This window comes from Geotrypetes seraphini, chromosome 1, assembly GCF_902459505.1.
Source record: "Geotrypetes seraphini chromosome 1, aGeoSer1.1, whole genome shotgun sequence".
NCBI lineage: Eukaryota > Metazoa > Chordata > Amphibia > Gymnophiona > Dermophiidae > Geotrypetes > Geotrypetes seraphini.
In genome coordinates, this window is record NC_047084.1 from 203138487 (window position 1) to 203150228 (window position 11742).

The 11742-nt window shown below is 40.1% G+C and overlaps 1 protein-coding gene across 10 annotated transcripts in view; it reads left to right on the plus strand.

The window, feature by feature from the left end:
• The window catches only part of MTUS1 (microtubule associated scaffold protein 1), a 346310-nt gene extending 335004 nt beyond the window's left edge, over positions 1 to 11306 (plus strand). For 9 of the 10 annotated variants that reach the window (XM_033944129.1, XM_033944141.1, XM_033944126.1 and 6 more), the window contains 5 exons: positions 247 to 320; positions 412 to 510; positions 7718 to 7834; positions 8090 to 8187; positions 10051 to 11306. In XM_033944129.1, the coding sequence (XP_033800020.1) occupies positions 247 to 320; positions 412 to 510; positions 7718 to 7834; positions 8090 to 8187; positions 10051 to 10264 (602 nt within the window). In that variant the 3' untranslated portion in view covers positions 10265 to 11306. The remainder of the gene's footprint in view (positions 1 to 246; positions 321 to 411; positions 511 to 7717; positions 7835 to 8089; positions 8188 to 10050) is intronic. The other variant, XM_033944151.1, reaches the window with a different exon arrangement.
• Positions 11307 to 11742: the final 436 nt, after the last annotated feature.

The following is an 11742-nucleotide window of genomic DNA, read 5'->3' on the forward strand; positions in this document are numbered from 1 at the left end:
CAGTGACCACCACAATTTAAAGGTACTGCCGGGGGGAGTATATTCACTTCATAACATGCACCCTTATTTCCACCCACTTTTTGGGGGGGAAAGTGCGTCTTATGGAGCAAAAAATATGGTATATACAATGAATAGTGCATCATTTATTATGTGTTTGACAGCTTTTGCACAGGAACTAGGTTATTTAAGGAAGCAGTGAAAATATGGACTTTTCCATCTGATCTGCTTAATTTTGTTTTTTACCAGAACTCAAGAAGACCAGTGAACTAGATAAGAGATTAATGGAGGATTCACTCGGAGAGAAGCAAACATCATTGGAGGTAGAAACTACAGAATAGTGAAGTGTTTTTTTTAATACTAGCTAATATTTAGAATTTTATTTTCATGTATTCATCCCTTTTTGTTTTGCAGAAAATAATCGATGAACTGAGAAGTGAAAATGAATCTTTAAAGGAGAAGATGAGGGTTCAGGAAGAAAAAAAGAAATTAGCAAAAGAAAAAGCAAATGCGGTAAATAGCCTCTCTGAAGCCCTGCTCACCTCTGATGAATTCTGTCTACAATAACTAGAGAGGTCATGCTTGGAGGAAGAGCCTAATGAGTTATTTCAAAAACATATAACACTTTTATTGTTTCTGCCATTTATGTAACCTACCACCTGCACAAAGGAACATTTAGGTAGAGAGATGGGTATATATTCAAAACATGTTCATTGAACAGTTCAGTGAATCTACAAGATGTAACATTCATCAAGACTTTTTAAAGAAATCTATTCAAAACCTAATGAACATTTTTACTTTAAAATGTTTCCCATTTTTATTAACTCAAATTCCATTGTGTTTCCGTAGCAGATCTGGGGGCTGACCACAATTGCTATGCAAGAATTTGTCTCCTGGTTTGGCTTCAGATTGTTCATAATAGGAGATACAGTGGAACCTTGGTTTACGAGCATAATTCATTCCAGATGCATGCTCGTAAACCAAAATACTTGTATATCAAAGCGAGTTTCCCCATAGGAAATAATGGAAACTCGCTTTGATACGTTCCCCCCCCCCCGAGGCCAGCGGTGCTGCTCCCCCCCCCCGCTCGCAAAGGCCCCCCCCCGACCAAGTTGAACTCACCCCCCTGTCTGGCACCGGCATCACTTCCCACCGTCGCAAAGGCCCCCCCCCCCCCGCTCGAATCGGCACCCCCTGCCCGACCAACTTTAACTCACCCCCCGTCTGGCACTGGCACGCAGCCCACAGGACGTGCCGGTGCCGCTTGAAGATCTTCCTGCCTCTACCGGCTTTGAGCATGCATCTGTGCAAGCTCAAGCCCTTCTAATTCTCCCTCTCGCCGAGTTTCTCATTTGATAAGGACTGTGGAAAATAGACTTTGTTAAACAGGGTGGCAGAAGTTTCCAAAATTTTCTCATAAGCGAAATAACTGGAGATGGATTTGAGTTCTCTTGTTGTCAACAGGGCCGGTGTTATGGGAGGGCAAACAGAGCAGCTGCCCCAGGTCCCACAGTTCCAGGGGTCCCTGCAGCCGGGCATCTCTTCCCCTTGTTGGCCCATCTTTCTCCCTTTCCCTCACCTTTGCAGTTGCCTTTCAAAATCAAACTTTTCTTTTTCAGAGGGGCCCCGGCATGGCAGCTGTTATCATAAATTGCAGGTGGCTGCCTGGCCTGAAGCTTCCCCTCTGATGCAACTTCCTGTTTGCACCTAGGCATATCGCAGCAGAGGGGAAGCTTGGGGCCGGGTAGCCGCCTGCAACTTAGAACAGCTGCTGCACCATGGCTCCTCTGAAAGGGAAAACTTTGATTTTGAAAGGTAACCGTGAAGGTAAGGGGAAGTGAGAGAGATGGGCCAACAAGGGGAAGAGGTTGAGTAGCACTTGAGGTTTGTGTGCCATCAGGACCGTGTGGGAAAACAGCAGCAGCGGTCGGGAGGTGAGGGGGCAGGATACTTGATGGAATTGGGGTGAAGAGAGGGGGAGTGAAGAGAGGCAAGATACTTGATAGAATTGGAGTGGAGGGAGAGAAAGAGAGAGGGGCAGGTTACTTGATGGAATTGGAGGGAGAGAGGAGGGCAGGATACTCGAGGGAATTGGGGTGGAGGGAAGGGGAGAGATACCAGATCTGAGAGGAGGAAATGAGAAGAGAGAAGCGAAAAATCACCGGGATGGGGCGTGGAGGAAGGAGACAGATGCAAGACCATGGGGGAGTGGAAGTAAGAAGATGGATGCCAGACCAATCTGGGTGAGAAGGAGAGAGTTTCTGAAAGGGGCTTAGAAAGAGAGCAGATGCAATATGGAAGAGGCAGAGTGAGGATGGAAGGAAAAAATGACAAGAAGATGAGGGAAGCAGAAACCAGACAAAGATAGAAAAAAATATACACCGTATTTTTTGTTCTATAAGATGAACCCGTCCATAAGACGCGCATCCCCTGTAGAGGAGGAAAAACCAAGGGAAAAAAATTTCCTCCTCTACAGAGGGGTGCATCTGGTGGTCTGGTGCTTCTGGTACTGGGAAACCCAAAGCAGCGGCCGACTGCAGCCAAAGCAACCCACCCGCAGCCTGAAGCCACCCACAGCTGAAGGAGCCCACTGCCCACAGCACAAAGCTGCCCGCAGCCCCCGGTACCTTTTTAAAGTTGCGGTGGTCTAGCACGCTCTCCTGCAGGATGGCTGGCTTTGGTAGCAGAGCGGTGCAACACAGGAGCGCAACCTTTGCGCTTCCTGCCTGGTCCCACCCAAAGGTCAAGCTCCTGTATCACGCCGCTCTGCTACCAAAGCCAGCCCCAGCAGGAGAGTGTGCTGGACCACTGCAGCTTTAAAAAGGTACCGGGAGGGGGGGGAAGGTATATTTGCTCCATAAAACGCACTCATTTTTCCGGGGAGTGGAAAAAGTGCATCTTATGGAACGAAAAATACGGTATATTTTTTTTTACTTTAGGATAAATTAGTATTGTATCTGTGTTGCTAAATATTTATAAATAGAAAATAAAAATAAGGTTATTCGTTTATTGGACTAATTTTAATACATTTTTGACTAATTTTCAGAGATCAAATCCCCCTTCAGGACAGGATACTGTAACAGCAGTATACTTTACTGACCTGAGGAAAGAGGATTTGATCTCTGAAAGCTAAATGAAATATGTATTAGTCCAATAAAATGGTATTATCTTTTCTATTTGTTTTATTTTTATTTATTAATTTGTAAAGTGATTTGTTGTTTCTCTTTTTTTCTAATTTACATCTGCTATCATTATATTTTGTACAATATTAGGGGATATGCCTCACTGTTTCTGTAGTGTTGCATTGTATACAGTCTGGCTTCTTGGCGGTTCAGTTCAACTTTTGTCTACATATTTCTGTTTTTAGTTTGTGATTACTTATTCCATACTGGGCGAGAGTGTTTGTGTTGTGTGTATAAAAGACATTTCTGTGGCATAGACTGTGCAGGATCGATCTGTACTATTCTGACTTGTTTGTTTTACATTGGGTGTATTAATGTTTTAGTGCTCACTGCAGTTTGTAAGATACTGCCTTTTCCTAGGTACACTCTTGTTGTGCGACTTGTGGATTATTACTAAAAATCATGTTCATATAGAGAGGGGGGTTTAAAAAAAAAAAAAAAAAAGGAAAAGATTGGCCCTGGGTATCACATATGCTAGGTACGCCAATGGTGAGTTTCCAGAGGCTGGACATACCATAGAATCTGAAGCCCAGTGCTTCAGGAGAGCTGAAAAAGGGGGGGGGGGGTGTTGCACTACACCTGTAATCCTACTACATTCAGGCATTTTCTGACGCTTTACATTCACCTTGTAAAAGGGTTGCTGATCTTGTAACAAGTATAGTTTGGTAACAGGAGGAAAACATTTCTAGGAAAACTCATTTTGACAAAATAAGCAAAGGCAGTAGGGTAGAATTCCTATTTGGAAAGCTAGGATGATTGTCGGTTACTATTTCAGTGTTGTAGGAAGCATAATGAAAATAGAAGGCATGCAAACATAGTACTGCTTAAGACAGTTATTTTCCTGTAGCTATGCTAGATGTACATAGCCCTGTCAGATTAGAGAAATTGGCCCCTTGATTTGTGTTAATTCTGCCTTGCTGGAACCCCTTGGCATATCAATTCCTTCTATTGGAGCCATGGCATTTCATTTTAATTTGATATAGGGTGGTGTACTAAAAGCCGCATTAGGTTTGAAGAAAATCTTTTTTGTAGGTTGACATTAGGCTATTAAGGAACATGAATGGGGGAGGGGATATACTGGAAATTGTGGAATTATGTGGGAGAAACTGTGAGGGTGGCAAGGAGATAAATGAAAGGAGGGTAGTAAGTACAGAGGTGTAGATGAAATATATGAGGAAATAGGAGGTTGGGGAAGGCATGAGAAGGGAAAAGGGAAAGCTAGAGCATGAGAAAGGGAGAAGGAAAGTTGATAAGCAGCTGAAGAGTTAAAAGGACAAGGGTGAAATTTGAGTGGATGGAGAGGCAGAAAAGTAAAGAAAAAAAGGGGACAGGAAGAGCCAAAAGGAAAGATCATTATATCAAAGACAGGAGTAGTGACAAAATGAAACAAGACAGGAGAGAGGAGAAAAGACACATGGACAGCAACCATTGGAAAGGGAATTGTTAGAAGACATAGGAAGGCAGAAGAGACAAAATGGGACCAACATGATGGAAAAATAAAATGTGTAGAAAACAAAGGTAGAAGAGAGTTTTATTTTAAATATATTACCTGGAATATGTTAGCTTTGGGCTATTTGCATTACAGATTTTTGCATTGTGTCCAGTGACTTACCAGACAGCTGATTGGAGGAGTTAGGATGGACAGTGACCCTGAGCCCAAAGTGGATGGGCGATAAACTTTCTTCCTGTCATGCCCCTTGCATCCTACCTAGCTGAAGATCTCTTCTTCTAGTACAGCAGCCAGAACTCTTCAAGCTCTGCAGCTGGTGGCAGCTTAGAGCAGTGTTTTTCAACCTTTTTTGAGCAAAGGCACACTTGTTTCATGAAAAAAATCACGAGGCACACCACCATTAGAAAATGTTAAAAAATGTAACTCTCTGCCTATATTGACTATATATAAAGTAATTCTCTTGAATAGGAATCAAATAAACACAAAGAAAGTATTTTATAATTACTTTATTACAAAATAAAAATTATAAAATACTTTATTCAGTGCGAAACCTGGGCCTGTTTGGCTGAACACAAAGCTGATATTCTGGCTGGAATCGAAGAAAGACACACACGTAGCTCTTCGTCAACAGCTCTCAGTCTCTCTCTGTATTTGGTTTTTATAGCATACAAAAATAGACAAATATACCCTCCATCCTTTTTATTAAACCACAATAGCAGTTTTTAGCGCAGGGAGCTGCGCTGAATGCCCAGCGCTGCTCTTGACGCTCATAGGCTCCCTGCGCTAAAAACCACTATTGCGGTTTAGTAAAAGGTGACCATATTGTAAAATATAGACAGCAGATATAAATTCAGAACTGTGCATAGTAAGTGAAGGGAAGTTTTCATCTCTGGGAATTTACCCAGTTAACTATTAAGTTATTTGGGCAAATTCCTTTGAAAACTGTGGTAATACTGCCTCCACTTTGCTAAATTTAAAATAAAATCATTTTTCCTACCTTGTCTGGTGATTTCTGGTTGCACTTTCTTCTTCTGACTGTGCATCCAATCTTTCTTCCCTTCTATCAGCCTGTATGCTTTCTCTCCTCCACACCTCATTCCCTCCCCCAACTTTTTCTTCCTCTCTCCCTGACCTTTCTTTCTTTCTTTCTTTTTTTCTGTTTCTCTTCTTTCCTTCTGTTTCCCTGCCTGCCCCCTTTCTTTCTTTCTCCCTGCCGTTCCCCAAGCCGCTGCCGCTGCCATCGGGGAACAGGACCCACCAATGGATAACAGGCCCCAAAGCCGACTCCGACGCATACTCTCCCTGACGTCAATTCTGCAATCGGAGAGGAAGTTCCGCCCAGCCAGGCAGCGATTGGCTGGCCCGAACTTCCTCTCCGACTGCAGAATTAACGTCGGGGAGAAGAAGACTTATCGGCTCGATAGATTAGATCACCAAGACAAAGTGAGTCCTGGGTGATCGACTCACTTTGCCTTGGCGAGCTACTGGCGCCCCTGCCTCGGGCCCCCTGTCAGCTCCGGGCCCGGCGGCCCTGCGGCACACCAGGCAACATCTCGCGGCACACTAGTGTGCCGCGGAACAGCGGTTGAAAAACACTGGCTTAGAGAACTGCCACTAGCAGCAGAGTTTGGCGATTTCTGGCTGCCAGTCCGAAGGAGGTGATCTTCAACTGGCAGGGTTTTGGGATCGCTACCAGCCACAGCAAGGGAGTTGGCTAATTTTTGGTGAACCTGGGCCTGGGATCCCTGTGTATTCAGTACAGAAAGAAGTGAATCTGTTTTTATTTCTCCATTGTTGTAATACTTGCTGAGTTTAATTTCTTGGGGTTCCCAGTTCAATTTCTGTTTGTGATCTCTTGTTCTTTATTTGGTAAAGGTCTGTCTGTGTTTTGTGTATAAAGAAGTCATTTAAAGTTGTTTTATGTGTAGTAGTAATGGAAGGTGAGGATATTTGGTGGTTGTGAGATTGTGTGGTAGTAATGGGAAGTAGGGATATCGGGGGAGTGTGCAGAGAGGAGAGGGGATTAGAGGCCACCTCCTTAATTTCTGCCCTGGGCCCCAACATGTCTAAAACCAGCCTTGTGGCTGTGTCCTACTTATCTTTAAAAGAAAACAGGGTTTTCTGGATGCTGCATTCTAAAGAAGAGCTGGGTTTCCTATCAATGAAAACAAAATCCACCAAGTTATGCATGAAAAAAGGCTTTATTGTACGATATCAAGGTGGTAAAGGTAATGTAATGCTTGTTGATCTTGGTACAATAATAGCCATGTGGTGTTAATTTTGCTTAGCTATGAAAAGATTTAATTGCTCAAGTGTTCATTGACATAGTTTAAAGTTTAAGTTTCAAGTTTATTAAATTTTACTATACCGTCTATCAGCAAATATCTAGCCAGTTTACAAGTTAAAATAAGATAAAAAATAAAATTAATACAATATATAAAATAATTGAAAAGAAAAAGAAGAGGGGATTGTGAAACATTTAGACTTTAACTGAACATACTGGAAAGTGATGGTAGGGAAAAGAAGTGGAAGGGGAAAAAATACGTAGTTCAATTAAAAAAAAAAAAAATTGAAAAGGGAAGGATGAAACATAAGGAATGGGATCGCTTCCTAAAAGCGGTTGAGGTATTGAAGAATAAATTATATTTGTGAGCAGGAAAACGCGTCTTGGTATGAGAGAGACCATCTTAAATTCTCAAGAAGACCACAAAATTACAATGGTTAGAAATATAGTGATTATGGATCACAATCACAAACCACTTCCAAATACCAAGCATTTCCTAGCAAGCAGAGTTTGAATATTCTGGCCCATTTATAATTTTTTTCATCATATAAACCATTAATGGCCCTTTTGCTGCGGTAGAGGTTTTTTACGGAGGCTGGCATGGTATATGCTCCAACGCTCCTAGAATTCCACATACCTTGCTGGCCCATGCTAAAAGCATCTAGCTTGTTAAAACGGGGGTAGTTTGTGTGTGTAAATTTTGGCAGTTCAGGAAGGTAATAATCAACATGATTTTTCTGTCTAATATACTTTCTGTATGGCCATACAATAAGCTCAATTGACCTTAATGGAATAATCTTTCAGAAGAATCCTCAGCTTGAATATCTGGAACAGGAGTTGGAAAGCTTGAAAGCGGTAATGGAGATAAAGAATGAGAAACTACACAAGCAAGATAAGAAGCTGATGCAGATTGAAAGACTAGTGAGTTTTAAAGTAATAACTGGAAACATAATACAGTTAAACATTTGCTTAGTGGGAAGGGAGGGTCTCATGTATTTACTAATAGTAGTGTCTTAGTAGCTTGGATCTCATGTAATTACTAATAACAAATTGTAATTCAGACAGCTTAAGAAAATAGGGAATTCTCATGAATATTTGAGTTACATGACTGAGCCTGTTTTGCCTTGATATTCAGTAACAGGTTGTAAAATTTACTAATACCATTCTTTGTGAAAGGTGGAGAACAATACAACTTTAGTTGAAAAATTAAATAAATACCAGCAAGAGAATGAAGACTTGAAAGCTCGGATGGACAAACACATGGCACTTTCAAGGTAAAGAACAGAAAACTGCAATAATTTGTGTGTATGACATTACTTGGCTACAATAATATCAGGATTTTAATCATGAAATTTTATGTTCTAATTAGGCAGGCAAGTTTATGTGCTTAATAGCCCCAAATAAGCCCTGACATCCTAAATTTTGAAATGGAAGAAATGGATGCGAAGGACAGCACAGATGATTCTAACCAGTAGACCAAATTGGCCCAGTAGTCAAATTGTTAACGTATCAGTATTGGGGCAATTCTGTTTGTTTATACTATTGGTGGGGCTCTTGGGGCCAGATTCTATAAATGATGCCTAACCCAGTAGGCGCCTAGCAAAATGGCACCTACTATATGTTGATCAAAGTTAGGCACGGTTTGTAGAATCATGCCTAGTGGCATCAAAATCAAATTAGGTGGCAGTAGGTGCCATAATGATGGGCACTGGTATATTAAGCCACAGTTTTATTGGCTTAATATGCCAATGCCTAACTCAATCCATGCCCTACTTTTTGGGTAGGCTGCTTGGTGTAGACACGTACTGCGAGGTGGTAAGTGCTTACTGGCTAATTAATTTTAAAAAATTGTTTTTTAATGGTGCTTTAAATTATCAGCACCAATTAAACACGGTAGGTGCCCCATTTATAGAATCAGGGCCTTGGTTTCTCTAGACCAGGCCCTTTTTTTTTTTTACAATCTAAATTTTGAAATTACTAGATCAGTGTTTGTTTATCTTGCATCAGCTTATAGTCTATAGGCACATTTCCAAATGAGTTAATATTGCACATACTGTGATAAGGAATGTCATTTTTAAGCACAAGGGTATGCATATTGGTAATTCTTGCTATAATACATACATTGTGCCAAAAAGCTTCCTTTTCAGAGTTCATAAGCTGTAATATCTGTTTTTGCACTTATCAAAGTATGTTTGGAAATTACTTTTAATTAAGTTTGTGGCTCCTAGATTTGAGATTCTTGGTATGGTAATTGAGGCTTTCTGATTGTTAGCAATGGGTTAATTTTGCACATCTTTTCCCACAGCCATTTTTTTGCAGGGGGGGGAGAGGGATGACCCTACATATGTGTGTAGGCATTCTCTGACCAATGCCTAGCACTTAGACTCATAGATATGCATTTTATATTTGTAAGCTTCCTTTTCAGAGTTCATAAGCTGTAATATCTGTTTTTGCACTTATCAAAGTATGTTTGGAAATTACTTTTAATTAAGTTTGTGGCTCCTAGATTTGAGATTCTTGGTATGGTAATTGAGGTTTTCTGATTGTTAGCAATGGGTTAATTTTGCACATCTTTTCCCACAGCCATTTTTTTGCAGGGGGAGGGGAGAGGGATGACCCTACATATGTGTGTAGGCATTCTCTGACCAATGCCTATTTATAACAACGTATGTGCTCAATGGCACCTAGCTAGATGCCAGGTTATAAACACTTTTTTCTCTGCGTGGGAGCCTTGCCGTTGGGAGGTGCTGTTTTCACCATCACATTTTTGATAGTGAGAGACAGATAAGTTCTACAGAACTCCATGGAACCTGTGCCTGTCCCTAATAAGTGAAAACAATATTGAAGCACCACCCCCCACTTATAGGAATGCATTTAGAGAACTCCTGCTCAGTTTAGAGGGAACAGGATAGTGCTAACTTTTTAATGGAATCATTTTCCAAAACTGGTAACTGTTAGCCAGCTTTTGACTTTGTGGTTAATTTGTATTTATTTCAGAAGTGTATTCCATTCTGTGTGGGATTTTTTTTTTTTTTTTAATAATTTAAATTGTCTGGTGATCTTATTGAATATTTCTTGAAGTTGAAAAGGAAGCAGACATTATCAGGTAAACATATAAACTCTGTCTTGTTCTTTAGGCAACTCTCTTCAGAGCAAGCAGTGTTGCAAGAGTCCTTGCAGAAAGAGTCGAAGGTAAACAAACGTCTGTCCATGGAAAATGAGGAGCTGCTTTGGAAGCTACATAATGGGGATCTCTGCAGTCCGAAAAAACTGTCTCCTACTTCTCCACTGCCTTTTCAGCCTTCAAGGAGCTCTGGCTCATTCTCCAGCCCTCCAATATCACCAAGATGACACCATTTTAATAGAAGAAAGACTGCATAAAAGCATTTCAGTAATGATCTGCAGAATTGATCCCAAAACACAATCATGGATGCAAGGGCTATATTAGCTGAATTATGATTGTGGAAATATAACTGGAAAATCTTGGGATTTTTTGTTATATACTGGAAATATTGGAAGTTAATTATATTGGGATTTTTTTTAATGTTCCTCCTGCTATGAGACTGTTTTGAAAAAAAAAAAAAAGCAAATAAACTTTATTGAATATTGCACAAAGCACTTATGTAGCAAGATACAGTAATTCTTGCCTTATGCCTTTTCACCTACATAAACTATACATAAAATGCTCAGGGGCTTGTAGGTTGATCACTACATTTATAATGTTTCCTTATTACAGATCTTTTTTTTTAAAGAGGGTGAATGTGTGGTTTGAATGAAATGGCTGTAACTCACTTGGGGAAGGGGATGACTACTGCCTTTGCTATATGTAGTAAAAGATAACAGTTTAATATTTGATATACTTCGTGAATAAAAGGAATTGCCAATATGCATGTAGTATATTCAAATTAATTTTAGCTTGGAGGAGGGAGGAATAGTTATTGTTTTGGAGAAGGTTTATACCTTTTGGCTAATATTTGGAGACCTTATGTGATTTTTTATTTTTCATGGTGTACTTGACTTTTATGATGGTATACCTCAGCTACAGTGATTGGAGGAACTTAATGAGGTTTCTATGGTTTCATTTTTGTCTGTCAAAACTGCAACCATCTTCCCTATACTTTTTAACTCTAAAGACCAAAAACTTTGTCTAGTCCAGATAGTGGCCCTACAATGGGTACCAGTACAGCAACTTTCGTCATTGTTCTGATTTTGGAAGGAAATAGGAAATCGTTTTTGGGATACAATTCTCTGAATAATTCTTAACCTTTTTTTTTTTTTTTAAAGCCTTCCAATAACTTTACCACACCTTTTCATGTAACCTGCTCTTTTGTATATAGACAAAGCCTTTCAAAGCAGCAGAGAAGACCATAGAAACATTTGTGGGAAATAACTAGAAAGACAGGTAATGATGTATTAACACAGCATATCTTGAAGTTGTGTAAAGTTTTGTAAGTAACAAGAATCATTTAAGAACTGAATCTCTACAGTTGTAAGTTTGTGTCTGCTATTAAACATATGACCTTTCCCTAGAAACCGGAAAACAAAAATATAACATAATGCATTTTAGCCCTGCTTATAGCATTCATATGGTCAGTACCAATATTGATCATTTGTAGTAGACAAAGGTTCAATATACTTAGGAGTTGATGATGGTTAGACCTTGTCTGATCTGCAATTGGATATTTAGGGGCTTGATCTTGCATGTACTTTTAACTTTTGTCAGTAAAGATGAGTAGTGCATGTATAGTTTTGCTAAGAGATGTACTAATTTTTTTTTTTACAGTATCAAGACCTATATCTTTAAGGCATTGTATAATTTTGGTCACCAT